At 33.5% G+C, this 19,100-nt stretch overlaps 1 protein-coding gene across 1 annotated transcript in view; it reads left to right on the forward strand.

The window, feature by feature from the left end:
- The first annotated feature begins 245 nt into the window (after positions 1 to 245).
- Positions 246 to 19,100, forward strand: part of LOC114344659 (E3 ubiquitin-protein ligase KCMF1) — a 57,289-nt gene continuing 38,434 nt past the window's right edge. The window contains exons 1-4 of the mRNA XM_028295487.2: positions 246 to 558; positions 622 to 789; positions 6,821 to 6,963; positions 13,593 to 13,834. Coding sequence (XP_028151288.2) covers positions 543 to 558; positions 622 to 789; positions 6,821 to 6,963; positions 13,593 to 13,834 — 569 coding nt within the window. The 5' untranslated portion in view covers positions 246 to 542. The remainder of the gene's footprint in view (positions 559 to 621; positions 790 to 6,820; positions 6,964 to 13,592; positions 13,835 to 19,100) is intronic.

Raw genomic sequence — 19,100 nt, forward strand, 5'->3', positions numbered from 1 at the left:
TGGTGGGACGCGGCCTTAAAGGTACTTTCCTCTTGAGCAAACCTTTTTCTCAGTGCAACTATAATTTTGGGTTTTACGAGAAATGTGTGAGACTTTTCTCAGTGTACTAATAGGTATAACTGTAAAATCATAACTACACGCCATGTTTACACGCTAACATCAAAGGAACCGACCAAGCTGTCGCTTCTTTTGGTTTGGTGGAATTTCAGTTTCTAAGTGGGGCATTTAAAAGGTCGCACTGGTCGCAGTGGCAACAACTCTTGTAGTGTCAGTGTCAAGTGTCAGTCGTGTCAGTGTCAGTGTCACTTGTGTAATGTGAGTGGAGCATAGTGAATAGTGAAGTGAATAGTGGAGAAGTGGAGTGACTGTGGCATTTCATTTATATTTCGTTCGGATGAAGTTTTGTTAGAAATTCCAAATTACGAAGTTACCAAAAATCAAAATCTTTAGTACAACTAATATGTTCTTATTTGCAATAGTATTCTGAAATGATTTTTCATTGTTATTAAATTAAAGTGTTCGGTAAATTGTTGACAATAACCATGAGCCGTCATGAAGGTAAGCCGTTGAAAGTAGGTACCTGTGCACCAACTATTTTTTAATGTATTTTACTAATTTTAGGTGTAAGCTGCGATTCCTGTCTAAAAGGAAACTTTAGAGGACGCAGATATAAATGTCTAGTTTGTTATGATTATGATCTTTGTGCAACATGTTATGAAGGAGGAGCCACTAATACCAGACATACTACTGATCATCCTATGCAGTGTATATTAACAAGATCTGATTATGGTAAGTAGATACTATTAGTATTAGTCATAATGACAATTAAATTTGAAGTTTGGGACTATCCAATTGCTTAATTTTTGCATAGTTTTGTTGATGTGAGGTCCCTCTTATTGTTTCTATTTTTAATTCATTCCAGGCTTCAGGCTTTATTCATAAATGCACATTAGGACATAATGTACGAGACAGTGTTGCCAATCGCATTTCTTTAGAGTATCTGATGATTGCTCGAAAAATATCCGATTTGTCATGAAAAGGTACCCTAGGTCAAAAGTTATTCTGTTATTAAAATCAATGTTGCCAATGTTATTCTTTTAGTCCCCTTAACAACCATCAAATAACAAAATCCGGTAAATATTACATTATTACCGAGGGTCGAAAATCCCTGAAGACTTCTATAATTTTTATTCTAATAAGTTACAGGGGTGAAAGGAAAAGAGAATTTTGAGTGTGATTTTTAATTTCAAATATCTCATTCAAAAGAAACATTTTGTTTATTCTAAGGTACTTTCGGCCCTCGGTAATAATGTAATCTCTGCATTCAAATTTTTCAAAAATATTTATTAGTTTTCTCAGGATTCGAAAAAAATGAATACGTTTAAAGATTGTTTTGGTCCGAAATTTTGCGCCTATGCTCTTTTAACAACTAAAGATTTATTACAACTAAAACAATAGAAATGTAATATAATTAGGTAGGTATACCATGTTTTGATGAAATGGTTTTGTTTAAGATATTAGATTTGACAGAACTTTACAAAAAAGAACCGATTTAACTACATCTCATGTCCGAGAAATCTGGAAAATTCGCTATTTTAACACATTATTTTTGAACTTTATATTTGGTATTCTACAAATGACTACCTGATTCTGAGTAACGTTATATATTCTGTGTACATATGTGGTTAAAGCGTAGAAAAATATATAACCTGTAAGACAGGTGATATTATTCTTAATTATCGAATAGAAATTAAATTATTTATTATTTATTAAATTATTAACTGTTTTATTTTACAATTTTATTATTAATAAACATTTTAAAATTATCAATTAACCAATAAGAATTTAGCAATCTCAGCAAGATACGTCGAATGAAGTATGGTGGAAATCCGTGACCAACTCTCCTAGAATTTTTATTCAAAATTGTTCCTATGTAACAATGTATATAACTAGAGGTAATGCAAACACTCGTGACCACGGCGCAGTAGACGAAATTTCGCACTTCCATTCGAAACGCACTGTACTCAACGTGAAAATATCCGCCTTCGCGCAGCTCCATGGTCAGGAGTGTTTGCACTATCTCTACAATTAAGGCAGTGCATTATATTTTTTTCATTATTTGATTTGGTCTAAAACAAATTCATTATTATATTTCAATATCCACACGTTAGTAAAAATTTTTACCCACCTTAACATTTTTTATTAACCATTTATCCATTATAAAAAAGTATTTTCACAAACCAAAACTTATTTCAACAGACGTTTACTTAAGCACTGCACTACATAAAATGAAAATAAAACTAAATCGTGAGTCAATTAGCTTTCATAAGTTTAAAGACTAAAAACTAAAAACTCATAAATAAACATCGGACAGCAGACGGTTTTTGAAATTTGAATTGGATTAGTATGCCTTAAGTGGACGCACTTGTGCATTTAAATTCTAAACAAAAAAATTGGCACATGTCCCTTTTGTCAAAAGATGAAAAGTATCGGATGTCACTAACATTCATCCAGTATAAAAATTTGGGTGGAACCAAAGAAGATTAATGTGTTGTTGGTGTTGGGAATATATGGATGAGAAAGTCTTAGTAGATGGTAGATACGCTGAAAAATATACGTAAATATCCGATTTATTTAAAGATACAAAGAAGATACGACAACTCCCAAAAAGGTACGCAAATCGGATAATTATCCGCTGATTGGCAACACTGGTACAAGAATACATTGACAATTAATTGACATAACATATAACCTAACATTTATGTATTGTATGTTTGACATTTGGTTGGACACCGTTGCCATATCCTAATTTTTTTTCATACATAAATATCTACCACATTACAAGGTTTGTTCCAACATGAACTTTTGGACAGTCAAGAAACAACGATCACTGTCTTGCGCAGTACCATGGAACGTATTATTTCGTTCCCATGGAACGTTAATTATCTAGTAACGAAACTGTAATCTGACGGTCCTTGGTCGTGTTGGAACAAACCTACATAAAGTTACATTAAAAAAATAGTTTTGAAACACCCAAAAATAAAGTTTTGAAAAGTAAATATGTAGTAAAATATCAGTGTAAATACTGGATACAATGAAAAACTAAAAAGATGAATGGTTTTAAATTAATTAATGGTAAAGTAAATTAAAATTGTTATAAAAAAGAAGGTAAGCTGATAAATAAACAATTACACTTTTACAAAAAAGAACTTTTTATAATAAAACGTTTTCAAAATTTATAGGACCCAATATAAAATTATAAACTATTTTGTTGTTTTAATTTCTGCCATAAAAAATTTTGCGACTATTTTAGAGGCATATTTTCTCTAGCGGATTTAAACTCATATAAACCAAAGAAACTATTTAAAATGGTATATATAATATTTATATACAGAGTGAGTTTTATGTATGGAAACCCTCAATTATCTCAGAACGGCTTGCATGATTTTTATAGAATTTGGTGGGCATATTTGCCCATATAAAAATTTTCAGGGGGGCCAGACGTGAAGATTTTGCACATTACATTTTGTACACTATAGATAACAATATATAGTTTAAGGCACCCAAAAGGCTAGGGGGGCCACGGCCCCCCCTGCCCATGGGTATGGGCGCCTATGGGTAGGGGTTTTCTAATGCAGCCGATATTATAGTGATGATTACATTGTTGCCAGATCTTCCGTTTTTCTAAAAATCTAATTAACTTTAATTAAATAATCTAATACTGATTATTTTTGTTATATATTCCCTATACCTAAAGGCCATAATTTCGGAGTTATGGCTACATTTATTTAAAAAAAAAATGTTAAACAAATTATAAAAATCAATTTTTTGGCCCGGTTAGACATTATTTTACTTTCTTTGGACCATTGGGAACAAAAAAGGTCTGTTGTAATTTTGCTCTAAAGTTAATCGTTTTCGAGTTATAAATAATTTAAAACTGAAAAAAATCGAATAATGACGATTTTCAAGGTTCAAAAACACAAATAAAAAATATTATTTTTGAAACTGAAAAGTACACAAATTCAAGTTTAAGCCTTATTTTATCAGTTACCAATAAGTAATTTGAGCTTGTTTAATTCTAAAAGATTGTTTTTTAGTTGTTAATGCAGCCTGATCGCCCGTCCTCTCATGTGCGCTTCTTTAACAATTATTAAAAAGCAATGTTTTAAAATAAAACGTGCCAAAAATTTTTATAGCGAGCCCCTACAAAAAGGGTTTGGCTTGAATTTGGAAACTCCTCAGTTTCAAAAATAATATTTTTTATTTGTGTTTTTGAAATTGTCATTATTCGATTTTTTTTCAGTTTTAAATTGTTTATATCTCGAAAACTATTAACTATAGAGAAAAATTACAATACCTTTTTTGTTACCAATGCTCCAAATAACGTAAAATAATGTCTAAACGGGCCGAAAAAATTGATTTTTATAATTTGTTTAATTTTTTTTTTTAATAAATTAGCAATAACTCCGAAACTATGGCATTTAGATATAGGGAATATAACATGAAAAATAATCAGTATTGCTTAAGGACTTCAAAACGCAAAAAATATACAGGGTGTTCCATTTTAAATAAGATAGTTCATTAGATTTCCAGAAAAACGGAAGATCTGACAACAATGTAATTATCACTATAATATCGGCTGCATTAGAAAACCCCTACCCACCAAAATCTATAAAAATCGTGCAAGCCGTTTCCGAGATAATTGAGGGTTTCTATACATAAAACTCGCTCAGTATAATAATTAACTTATAAAATATGAACTTTAAATATATTAACTTTTAATAATTTATTTAAAAAATTAAAAAAAAAAGATACGCAACAGCCGGCATTCGATTCGAGAGAGAATGTCAGGCAATTTTGTGAACTAAATTGATCTCCGGTAAAAATTTTTGTGCATGAGAAAATGCATTTTCAAAGTGCATCTCGAAGAGATGGAAAATGAAAAATTTAGAACTTAGGAAGTATTGACGGAAATGAGTTCAATTTTTATACTTAGGGGTTTTGGTGGTCACTGAACACGAATTTCATGATGGTTTCTGAGGTACCTGGTGCACAGGTTGGAGCTCATCGCCTGGGACGATTGAATAATTCGCGAAATGAAGATTGGAGCGAAAAACTGAAAAATAAGTGTTCAATATTTTTCAAAAATCTATCGAATGACATTAAACACGACCCCCCACTCCACACCCTGGAGGTGGGGTGGGGGTAACTTTAAAATCTTAAATGGAAACCCGATTTGTTATTGCAGATTTGGATTGCTTACGTAAAAATAAGCAACTTTTATTCGAGACATTTTTTCGAATTGTGGATAGATGGCGCTATAATCGGAAAAAACGATTTATCGCGATACCATAGGTAAATTATAGAGGTTTGATAAAACCTCAAAAGTGCAATTTAACTAATAGAAAATGGTAGCACGTACATATAATCCGCAGCCCGGATAATCCGCCCACGGATAATCGGGGTTCTACTGTGTGTAATACATATCAAAAACATGAAATTAATGACGATTGGAAAGACACACCAACAAGAGATGTGATGAATTAGAAACCAACTCGTTCAAAAGGTAAACAGATATGCATGCTTGGAAACAATCATAACCAAAAACAATGATTATACACAGGAGATTAAATCACATATTTTTTTTTATCAACAAATGTATAGATAGCCTAAGAAAGTCGTAACTTTAACTGATTGTTCCTAACGGAACAGATTGTTAAATAAATTGGAGTAATAAAAAAAATCACATATAGGAAATCTCAATGAACATTCATTAATATAAGAAAAGTACTTGGCAATAATGATCTGCAACGCAAAGTAAGAATACTGTGTTATGTTTGTATTCTCTGTGTTAATATGTGGAACGGAGGCTTGGATGCTAAAATAGGATATATCGCCTCTTCAGAAGAATGTAGGCTTAAGTCAAAATCTGACGAAATTGACTTATTAATGCAGATCTACTAAAAATAAAAGTATCTATCTCGTGAATAAAGACCTAAGACGTTAATAATAATAGTCGCTAAGAGATGACACCAAGTGTCTATATTTGTTTAGCGCGAAATTAGTTAAATACTTAACATTTTCGTATGAATACAGACCCAAGCTAGTTACGCCACAGAATAGCACAGAATGTGAAGCAATTTGTGTGTACTTCTCGTTAAGGATGACCGATCTTATACTTACGATTAGTTTTTGTGAAAATTCTCTCTAAAATAAGGACCCTTTTTGTAGTTAGGTCAGCATTTTAACAAAGTTGAAGTAAATGTTTCTGAGGAAAAAAGACTCAAATGTAATAGGGGTTAACAAAAACACTTTATATAAATTTATCTAGTTGTCACAGTTTGTATTTAGATATATTTCTAAGAAAATTGTATAGGTAATTTCTTTAAAGTAACAACTTATTCGGAGTTACGCTCATAATCATCCATGAAATTTTAAAATGCTTCTCTAAAATCGTCTTTTTTGACTTAAGCCTACGTTCTTGCGAAGCGGCAATATGTAACAGAATAGAAGAATTTGAGATTTTGGCTTGCGGTTTCATGTTTTTGCTTAATGTTCATGCTGCTAACAGTAGGTATATAAGCTGGTAGTCTGGGCCTACTAATGATTCTTTATAATTAGTAATGGAAATACTCATAGAAGTGGTAGACTGACCGTTGTTGTCCACATATAAAAAAAATTTCAGCATTAGAATGTTCTTTTGTCGTCTCATAATTGGACAACTAATATAGCTTTATATAAAAAATATCTAACACTGTATGACTAACAAAGTGTACATAGTATTTATTTTTTACTATATATTGTACATTTATTATTTTAGAGCTGTACTATGGTGGTGAAGCTCTTACGAGTTTGGAATTACCCCAATCTTACACGTGTCCATATTGCTCTCGTATGGGATTTACTGATGTTACATTGCAAGAGCATGTAACTGCTGACCATCAAGACATTAATTTTGAAGTGGTAAGATAGTTTAATACCTAACTTTTGAATTTTCTTAGTTTGAAGTAGAAATAGCGAGCAAAAAAATTAAAACAAAAATAGGTATCAATTGTTTAAAATACCCTGCAAGATTAGCTAAATAAAGTAAATTGTGAAGATTTCATATAAATATGTCAACATGAAAATAGATTTTAAAAAAGAAACAGTAGCTAGAAATTTTCTAGGAGAAGTACAGGATTAAATAGTTCAATTACCTAAGGTAGGTGCACCAAAGGTGGCCATAGTTAAGTGAAAAGTAACTATTACAATATGTAAACAATTTTTTTTTATTTTGCTGCTTTGGTAATAAGTTGGCAGTACTGTTAGCCAAAATAATATCCGTACTTAAGCTCGTTTTTAAATATGTATGATCATAAAATAATTAAAAAACTAAGTAGTTGCATGTGGGCCATCTTAGGAACAGGGTGTTCCAAAACTGGCCCATGAGTAGAGCCTAAGGTGGCCCACGCATAAGTTTGGCCTTTTTAGAGGGCCTAGTGAGGTACTCATAGATAAACACATTAAAAGGAAAAACAGAATTAATATTTTACAAAATTATGAAATTTAATACAGTCACCAACATTGTAAAAATTGTAAACTTACATTATAAAAGGTAGACATAATTTTATGAAGTTGTATTTAACTTTTGGAAACCCACGAACAACGTCTTTACAAGTCCAAACAAGACGAACACTGGAAAAAGGGAATTTTGTCCTGCTTTGTGAGCCCTTCACATTCTTCGTGTACATAATGCTAACACTGATTACAAAGCCTCATGTCCGTTACACGATTAGTATTGCAAAGGTGACAAGACCAGCTTTCTACTATGTTGCTGTTAATGAATTTGTTTGTTCCGCTAGTTCCAGGTTGAGCATCTTCTTCACTTTTAAGTTTACTCTTGTCTTTTTTATCTCCAGTGCATTTTGGTTCATTAAAATGTTTTGTTTTTGATGGGTATTTTTTTGCTTGATCTTCTTCTTTTGCTTCAAATAAATTAACCACAATCTTTTGAGCACGATAGGTGAGTGCTTTCTTCCTGGGCTTTAAACATTTCTTGGCTGGAGCTTCCGGGGTTTTCAAAATTTCATTGAAAGATCTTTCTTTTGGTTCGTTCTCAAGCATTTCCGAGTCAGATTCACAATTTATATCACTTGCAGATGAATTGTGCACTGAGTAGTCACTGTCAGATAAGGAAGAGTCACTTCCTTCCACTTGTCTTTTCTTTGCACTCTTACTGGTTTTCAAAGGAGCTTTTTTCTTCTTTGATTTAGGGTTTCGTTTCCTTGAGTCAGAACAGGCTGGCTTTTCAGGTGAAAGTACATTATTCTCTTCGGTTGGAATTACAGATAAAACCACTTTTGGTTCACTGTAGTATTTGAAAGCTTTGAAGCCATATATGACTTTAATTTTAATATCAATTTTTTTGTATTATATAACCATTCTATAACAAAATGAACTTCAATTTGATTTTTATGATTTTGTAAATACCTTGTGCCACACTTTTTATCTAGTTTGATTTAACCCGGGAGCAGTCGCGTCGTGAGAAAAAATCTCACATTTTATCCTTTTCCGTGATAACTCGATGAAAAATTTTGCAACATTGCTTTCCACTCGTAAGTGCCTCGAGGAGGATCGTAGTAATACGTGGGATTTTTTTAAGTTATACTTTAGACGCGATTGGGAGTGAACTTTTATTATTCTGCGCGCACACAGGCAGTATGGACTTCGTTGCTAAATCTTGTAAGTTGTGTGTGTATCAGTCCAAAAAAGGCGTGGAAAGAATATATTAGTGTGTTTAGTAAATATATTTTTTATTATTTTTGTGTTTTTGGGTTTGTCTTCCTCGGGAGTAAGATAATACGTATTATTAAAACATTTTTATGTTTTATACTTCACTTCGTCTATTTGTTACCGTGAATTGTCATAATGTCCGAGTTTTTTTTTTAATTTTTGGAAAGTGGTAAGTATTACAATTAGTTTAATATTTAAATAAAACTAAAATAAACTGTTTAAAGTATTTTATTTCGTTGAACTCATATAATAGAAGTATAACTTCTTCCGTGCGTACAAAGTACACACACATTCTTTTTTTTAATTTATGGGTTTGGTGAGAACCAGTTAGCTTTAAAATTGTTAGAAATAGATATTAAAAATATTATAAAATAGAAATATGTTTTAAATTCTAATTTAAATTTGTATTGTGAGATTTTTTCTCTACGCACGACTACTTACGTGACAGAAGTGAGCGCGACTGCTCCCAAGTTAATTATCTAATTACCTTGTAGTCACTCTTCAATAACACTTAATAGTACAAAGTTCAATACAATAAAATCAATACATTCTAATAGCTACTTATCAATATAATTGAAAATAGTTCTTGATTGTCGATAAACTTACTTAGAAGGCTTGGTTTCTCATTTTGTAGCAAATGTTGGTTTCATTTACAATTTCTATTATCTGGTCCATGATCATGTTAAAGAGATTCGGACTTATGCTGTCCCCACTACCTAATTTCTGCCAGCACGTTTATTTCTTCAGTCAGTCCATGTTCCATTTTTATTCTTGTTTTATTGCGACTGTTAGTTTCCTGTAGTACTGTCTTTTATTGACTTTTTCTGATTCCAATTTCACTCTGTCAAACGCCTTTGTGAGATCCACAAAGCACAGGAAAAGAGGTTTTTTGAACTTTATGTATGTTTCTACTAGTTGCCGTAATAGGAAGATCACGTCATTATAGATCTATTGGTCCTGAATCCTTGGTTATTCTTCAGATAGGCCTACGGTGTTAATTAACTCCTGTGACAAGATGTTTGTTCACAATTTTGATATAAACTGGAACAGCGTTATTCCTGTGTAATTATGTGTGTCGGTTTTTAGTCCTTTTTTATATATGTATTGCGTAGTGTGACCAACTAGCCCGAAAAATCCGGGACATGGCCCAAATTACGAAGTCGTGTCCCGGACAAGGCTTCCGGGCCATCCGAATTTTCAGTTTTGTTAAAATTCTATTTTTAAATTTTGAATACGTAATTCTTCTAAGAATTCACATCAAATTGAATTGGTGGGACGATAAAAAGTGGACAATTTCTAGAGTGTAATACTAATACCACATCCAAAACGCATGCATTTTATATCGTGGTATTATAGTTCTACGAAAACTAAAACGATGGACATTTTTTCGTTTCTGTATTTTAATTATCGTCTTCTGAAAAAAAAATGGCTCGATTTTCATTGAAAAGTCCCGGATTTCAATTTTTTTCAGCCTTGTCCCGATTCGACTGAATTGGAGTTGGTCACACTATTTATTGGTATTGTTATACTTATTCTGCATTCCTCTGGTATGGGTACTATATCTTATTATTTGTTGAAATATCTGTCATTCTGTCACGATATCTGGGCTACCATACTTAATAAGCTCGTTATTGATACCATCAGTTCCTGGCAATTTTCTGTTTTTCATTTTCTTGATTGATATTTGTACCTCTTCATTAGTTATATTTTTGTCATTGTCAATATCCTTCTTGACATGAAAAATCGAGATATCCTAAAAACTCGTAAAGTTTACGAAAATGACAATGACAATAATAACAGATGATGGCATCTCCAAAAATGTAGAAATAGCAACTGGAGTATGACAGAGCGACTCTCTATCAATGTCACTATTTAATGTCGCTGTAGAAGGAACAATATGTGCTATAATAATAGTCTCTCGTTTTATACCGCTGACGCGGCTTAGGGATTATAGTAGGGTAGTCTGTTATCTCTAGGGCCTACGGTATAAAAAGAAAGTAACAGAACCACTCCTACACTTCACCGTCTATTATTACCCCTGATTTTACGCAAGGTACTCATTTTGTTCAGACTGAGTCGACCTAGGACCTATAGGCATTTTTATTTTAAATTCTATCCTCGGCCTACCTGTCAGCATAACATCGATGTCGGAACTTGTGGCATATGCTGAAGACATTGCATAGATTAGCCGAAACCTAAATAGTTTAAATGAAGCATTTACGAAGTTGTGCAAGCAGGGGTTTGGCAATAATTCCAAATAAAATAGCTAATGTGCTTAAGAAAAAATACTGTTAATGTGACAAGGTTAAATTTGGCGAATATGAGTTTAGAAAGGTAGAACACTTTAAATATCCTGGGTTTCAGTTAATGTAACTAACGATAGAAGCATAGTAATCAATGAAAGAATCTTGGCAGGGAACAAAATCTACTGGAAATACAACTTCCTCAAAGATCAGAAGCTTAGATTACTAAACTGAAAATTTACAGAGCAGCAATTAGACCAGTATTGACATATGGTGCTGAAGTAATGTGCCTGACACAGAGAGATGGAGGATTCTATCATAGAGATAAAAATCATTTAGAGGATAGCAGGCTCACTGAACTAAGGTAATAATCAATTTAGAATACTGATGAACTGCGATGTAAGAGAACTTTTGAAAGACATCGTCAAATTTATCAAGGCACAAAGACTCAGATGGATGGGACATATGCAAAGGAGAAATCCAGAAGCAGTTATCAAGATACTATGCATTTATAAATCGGAAACGCATGCAATGACTTAATTTTCAGTTGATATTTAGCATTCTGATACACTGTTATTGAATCAGTTTTAATTTTTTAATGTTTATTTATACTGCTGGAAAACATAAACACCTATACCAACAAGTATGGTCTAAAACTGAACATCAAAAAGACTAAATTTATGAATGTAACGAAGAAGATATACACCAATGTGAATTTAACCGTAAATAATAAGCAAATGGAAAGAGTTACGTCCTACAAATACAAGGTGTAACAAAAATACAGGTCATAAATTAAAAATCACATATTCTGGGACTAAACATATTTCGATTGAACTTAACTTACCTTAGTACAAATATGCACACAAAAAAAGTTACAGCCCTTTGAAGTTACAAAATGAAAATCGTTTTTTTCCGATATATCGAAAACTATTAGAGATTTTTTAATTAAAATGGACGTGTTTATGGCAGGGGTATCGTAAAAATAAATTACAGTGAAATTTCTGCACCCCATAAAAATTTTACGGGGGTTATGTTCCCTTAACCCCCCCCCCCAAACTTTTAGGTACGTTCCAATTAAATTATTATTCTGGCACCATTAGACAAACACAACGTTTTTAAAACTTTTTTGCCTCTTAGTATTTTTTCGATTAACTAGTTTTAATCGAGGTGCGGTATCTTTTTTAAAAGTTTACATAAAAATTTCATGGGAGTTTTGTGCCTTTAAACCCCCCAAACGTTTGTGTACGTTCCAATTAAACTATTATTGCGGTACCATTAGTTAAACACAGTGTTTTTAAACCTTTTTTGCCTCTGAGTATTTTTCCGATGCAGCGCCTTTGATCGAGATGTGACTTCTTTTTTTTTTAATATGTGTCAAAATATACCTCAAACTGTAATTTTATAAATAAATTTTAATATTATTACCAGCTCTCTACTAACAGTATACAAATATGTGGTGGATTTGACAAATATTCAAAATATCTCGATAAAAACTAGCTTTTCGAAATTGTACTAAGAGGCAAAAAATTTTTAGAAACATTTAACTAACGTTGCCACAATGTGGAACGTGCACAAAAAAGTTTAGGGGGTTTAAGGGAACAAAACCCCATAATATTTGGGGGGGGGGAGGGCCACAAATTTTACTATAATTTTTTTTTAAGATGTTCCTGTCATATGAATGCCAAATGTTCGTTTTCAATAAGAAAGCTCAAATAGTTTTCGATATATTGGAAAAAATCGATTTTTATTTTGTAACTTCAAATGGCTGTAACTTTTTTTATGTCCACATTTGTACTAAGTAAGTTAGGTTCAATCGAACTATTTTTAGTCCCAGAATATGTGATTTCATTTATGACCTCTATTTTTGTTACACCCTGTATTTAGGGGTTTGGTTCACTGATACTAATGGCCAGACAAGAGAAATGAAGAGGCGAATAGAAATAGCGAGACAATCATTTATCACAATGAAAAAGTTCCTATGCTGCCGGGACATAAATTTGAAATTAAGAACGAGAATGTTAAGGTGCTATGTTTTCTCTGTACTGTTGTACGGCATGGAAGCTGGGACACTGAAAAAGATAAACATCAAAAACATTGAGGCATTCGAGATGTGGTGCTACGGGAGAGTGTGGAAAATACCATGGACAGGTAGGGTGACAAACCAATCAAGATGTTTTGCTGAAGATGGGGAAGGAATGTGAAGTCATAAAAGCAATACAAACGAGAAAACTGGAATATCTAGGCCAGATAATGAGAGGCGAAAAATACTCCCTACTAAGGCTCATAATCCAAGGAAAAATCTCGGGAAAAATAAATGTGGACATAGAAGGATTTCCTGGTTGCGAAATTTAAGGGAGTGGTACGGGTGCAGTTCAATACAGTTGTTCAGAGCTACAGCCAACAAAGTTAAAATTGCTGTGATGGTAGCCAACCTCCGATAGGAGACGGTACTGCAAGAAGAAGAGAAGATACTGACGAAATCTGACTTCTAGCATGAGCTACTCTTTTACCGTCTTTTCTGTTTCTATTCGTGGTCCGCATTTAAAATTCAGTCACTGTACTTATATTATTTTTTAGGTCTGCCCACTTTGCGCTGCAATGCCAGGCGGTGACCCAAACTTAATGACTGATGATTTCTCTGGCCATTTAACTTTGGAACATCGTACTGGTGCAAGAGATTTAATTTCTTTTTTGGATGAGCCAGTAGGAACTAGACATAATGTTAGACGCATTCCACATAATACATCTCATGGTACCACTCATTTGGGTAGGGGTTCAACCACTGCTTTAAGACCAAGGAGAAGCAATATGCATTTTGGGTAAGTTAATATATTAGGTGCGTGCGTAATGTTTGGAGACATAAAGATATCTGTGACACCCTGTATAATATAGTAACAAGTTGCTGGTTATGTATGTATATTAGATGCACCAGCGATTTAAAATTTTATATTTTCGACATTGCCAAAGGTACAGTTGAGACAAATATGGGACCACTCATATATTTGACATCTTCTCTTCTTCTTCTTAGATCAGGCGAGACTCGTTAGTTTCTGGCACTTGGTTGTAAGGCCTTTGTACCATACCTTGTTTTTTCCTTAAACTCTAATAAGTTCTGTGATCTCAACGAAGGCCAACAGTTTTCTTATTTTTACTTTTAGGATCTCTTCTGGTTCAAACCTCAGTTGACCAGTGAATTCCAGCCTTTCATAACTCGGCACATTGCCATAGCATAGTATGTGTGTGGCAGTATCTTCTTCCATTTCGCACTTTCTGCACTATGGTTCATTCGCCTTACCTAGTTTGTGTAGGTGGTTTCTTAAACGGTAATGCCCAGTCGCCATTTCAGTGACCGTTTTGATCTCTCCTTTATTGAGGTTCATCAAACTGTTCGAGAGTTTTTAGTTTTATATCAATATTCTTGATTATTTTTTTAGTCTGGATTTACCCTTGGGTGGCTCTCTATTTCTTTTGATGATTCCTTATCAGCCGTCTCTGAACCTCGTTTTTCGTATCATCTTTAGTGATGCCACAGAAAGGTTCTGGGCCTTCAAAAGTTTCTCTCGAGCCTTGTTTCTCTAACATATCTGCTCGTTTGTTCCCATGCACCCCTTCATGACCTGGCAACCATATTAAAGACACTTTATTGTTGTTGCCAGGTTGTTGAGGAGATCTTTGCAGTTTCTCACCAGTTTTGATTTCGTGAGTGATTACCTAGGCTGTAAGATTTATTATAGTTATATGTTTGCCCAACGACTCCTGATCCAGTACCATGCCGGTTTTAGATCCATCAGTGAACCATATTAAGTCCACATTAACTAATGTTTGGGACTTTTTGTTCTCTAGATTCTAGATAATTGTATTAGGGTAAGAACAGAACAAGTGGGTCGCGGTGGAGGTGGAGGTCGTGGTCGATGTCGATATCCATGTAAAACAAACACATTGTAGTAAATGGAAGAGTACATAGCAGGTAAGTCGCTGTGGAGGTTTAGAGCGATGCTATCCAGGAGGTTTACATCGATGCTTTTGAAAATAAAATGAGTTTGTTTTACATATATGTCTACTGCGCGGCCTACAATGATGCTTTCTTGTGATTGGTCCGTTCGAAGCCAAGTTGTCATTACCTGCGCTATCTGAGTTGATACTTTTTATATAATCCCTTTTTTGTATTTAGTTTATTTTTTAATTTCTAAAGTAATTAAATTCAGTAAATTTTTTAAATACGAAGGAGGATCTGATTCTTTACAGCTGACATTTCATCACTATCATCACTTACTGACACAACATCGCAAAAGCACAGTCTTTTTTGTCATTCAAATTTCATTAAACTACTTTACTTAGAATAGAATAGAATAGAAATATGCTTTATTGCCACTGAAAGTTTTTACAATTTTATGGACAAAGCTTACATACAGTCAAAAGAAAAACATAATATAAATAACAAATAACAACTACAATTTACTAAAATTAGATAAATCGTCAATAATGTACAGTATAAAATATAAAAGCCAAGACAAAAACAATTTATTGCAAAATTTATATAAATTGCAAATTGAACATACAACAAATAAAATAAAATAGGTACAACATAAGGAACTAACAAATTTATGCTACTGCGTATGAAACCCAATTTTCTTAGTTATTCATTGAGAAATTCTTCTATTGAATAATATGGTCTTTTGGATAAATAGACTTTTGTCATTTTACGGAACTTAGGGAAAGATGTTGCAGATTTAAGTTGTAACGGATGATTGTACAGTTTCTTTGCGAAATATAATATATATTTCTTTACTAACTCAGTGGATGGAATCGGTAAATAGATATCAAAGATTGAATTTCTGGTGGAGTAAAGATGATTGGGCCTTGATGGAAAGACATGAAGGTGTTTACGAATTAAACAAACCGTTTCTAGAATATATAAAGATGGAAGTGTTAAAATTTCGTGATCTCTGAAGTAACTTCTGCAATGTGTAGATCTTCTGAGGCCAAACAGATATCTTATTGCCCTGTTTTGCAATCTAAAAATGACATCAAATTGAGCAGCTGTACTAGAACCCCAAAAAGGAAGACCATATCGAAGATGAGACTCGAACAACGAAAAATATGTTATTTTAGAATATGCTAAATTGAGTTCCCTTGAGACAGATCTTATTGCGTAGCAAGCTGAGGCGAGTTTCTTACTTAACGAATCGATATGAAGGGACAATTTGAGGTTGCTGTCTAAAAAAATACCAAGAAATTTTACAGAATCAACGGTACTGATCTGGCTGTTATTGAGAGGCAAAGGTTGAAGAGCTCCTTTATAGGATAATGCTACTGTTTTATTTACGTTAAAAGAGAGTAAATTAGAGTCAATCCAGGTCTTTATCGTCAGTAGATCTGAAGTTATAGTTTCATGAAGAGATGCAATAGTTGAGTTGTTCCAAGTGATACTGGTATCATCAGCAAAAAGAAAAATTTTCCCATTGATTTTTAAATTAGTGATGTCATTTATAAAGATAAGGAACAGTAGAGGACCCAATACTGAAGCTTGTGGTACTCCACATACAATGTTTTTGAGACTAGAGTTAGTATAATTTGCTCTAACTAGTTGTTTCCTATTATTCAAGTAGGATTGGAACCAATTCAAAGAAATACCACGAATTCCATAGAAATTTAGTTTTGTAATCAAGATGTCGTGATTTACACAATCAAAAGCTTTGGCATAGTCGCAGAAAACAGTGGCAGTATAAAGATTATTGTTTAGTGCTTGGTAAACCTCATGTAGTACAGAAAACATGGCATCAGTGGTACATTTATTTGTTAAAAAGCCGAACTGATTTTGTGATAAAATGTTGTTATCAACGATAAAGGACATAAGTCGAGTTTTAATGAGTCTCTCAATAATTTTGGAGAGCACCGGTAGTAAAGCAATAGGTCTATAGTTGCAGGCATCAGATTTTTCGCCACCCATATGAAGAGGAATAATAATGGCTGTCTTTAGGCACTCTGGAAATTTACCTTTTTCGAAGGAATCATTAAATAGTGAGAGGAGGATTTCCAACACATTTTCTGTGAGATTAGAGAAAATTTTTATAGATAGTCCATCAGTACTACAGGATGATTTGCTTTTGATACTATTGATTGTTTGGATCAGTTCAGAGTTATCGACTGGTCGTAAAAAGAATAAATTCGAGACCTTTCTTGAATTAGGAAGGCAGGAAATGGGATCTTGTTGCGGCAAAATTGTTGATGTTATATTTTTACTCACATTAACGAAGTAGTCGTTTAGACTTTCAGGATTTGGAAGGGAAAAAGATTGAGATGTGTGAGTTTTATTTCGAAGATCGTTTATGATAGACATACGTTTACGATAAGTTTCTTTTGCAACACTTTTAGAGCGTCCCAGACGATTTTCATAATAGGCTTTTTTAGCTGACCTGACAAGTTTTAGATATGTTGTCCTGTACTTCAAGATATATTCAGTGACAGCAACATTGGTAGTAAATTTCTTGATGTATAGTAGTGAACGCATATTCTTAGCTGATATGCGAATACCTTTCGTAACCCAAGGTTTCCGATGTTTTGGCTTAATAGGAATTAAAGGAAATGCCTTATTGAAGATGTGGAGAAGCTTATCTAGAAAAACACTGAAATTGTGGTGGTTCTAGCTCGACTGACAGCTCAGGTGACCTCCTTGCTATGTGCTGTCGACATCGACCGCGACTTAACTAGTAGCATCTACCGCGACCTACACCTCCACCTCGACCCACTTGTTCTGTTCTTACCCTTAGGTTACGAACATGCCAAAGATACAAGGATGTGCGCAGTGTAGGTCGCGATCACGGTCACTACATCGATGTCAAAACAAACCTTCATTTTCTTATGAGATCGCACATACAAAGGATGTGTCACCCGTTCACCCTCGTGACATATCATCGCGGTTTACAGCGATGTATATGCCAAAACAAAATAGTTTGTTTTACATCGCGATCGAGCTGCTGATCGCGTGGTAAATTAAAGTTTATTGATGGTTTTTAAACCACGTGACATTCGCCGAAGATACGGCTGGTGTATTTATTAATTTCTTGTTGTAATCAGGTTGCAACAAGTTTTGGTTATATGGAAACCGTTAAGAACAGTGATAGGAAGGTATCTTCGGTATGTTCTGCCCGTCATCGACGTAAACCTCGACCGCGATCGCGACCTACACCGCGCTCATCCATGTATTTTCGGCATGTTAGTACCCTTAATCTTCCCAGTGAAGATTAGTTCTGGTGTCATTATATCTGAGTTTATCATAAAGATGGATTCCTCAAGTATAGTCTCAGTAGTGTTTGTGTGGTCATTCAAATCATTTTACAATCATTTCTTACAGTTTTTTATTGCTGATGCAACATATAATATTGACCATTAATACAGGGTGTCCCCGAAAATAGTGCGTTCCTTAAAGGGATAAGTAGAAGGCACAATGTAGAATAAAAAAGTCTTATAACATTTTTTTTCTAAATTGATCAGTTTGACCAAAAAAACGAAAATACATTTTGATATGCAAATTAAAGTCTGCCAACAACGCGTAACTCAAAAATCTAAAGATTAAAAAGTAGGTTTGTATGTCAGTTGCATCTGGTAGGTAAAATAATGTAAATATCAACCAAACCCATATCCATTATTTTGCAGGTAGGTACCTACCATGTCAACAACCCCAAAAATCACACTTCAAAGTGTAAATAAACAAGCAGTTATTAGGTTAAATTTCCACAGTCACAGCAAGTTCTTCTAGGCTAGGTTGCCATGTCATTCAAATTTACGAAAATAAAAATTCATTTATATGGAGAACAATGTAATTTTTTTCTTGGAAACGGTTAACTTTAGAAAAAAATGTTATAGAACTTTTTTGTTCTAAATTATATATTATTATATCCATACCTTAAAGGAACGCACTATTTTCGGGGACACCCTGAGACAGAAAGCACCTATAAAAAATAAAGGTTTTGTTCAATATGATCATATGACATAACCACCATTTTGTTACTATACAGGGTGTTTCATTGGGAAACGGAAATACTTTAATGGTGAATAGAGGTCACCGAGCCGGTTTTAGATATA

This window comes from Diabrotica virgifera, chromosome 10 (assembly GCF_917563875.1).
Source record: "Diabrotica virgifera virgifera chromosome 10, PGI_DIABVI_V3a".
Lineage (NCBI taxonomy): Eukaryota > Metazoa > Arthropoda > Insecta > Coleoptera > Chrysomelidae > Diabrotica > Diabrotica virgifera.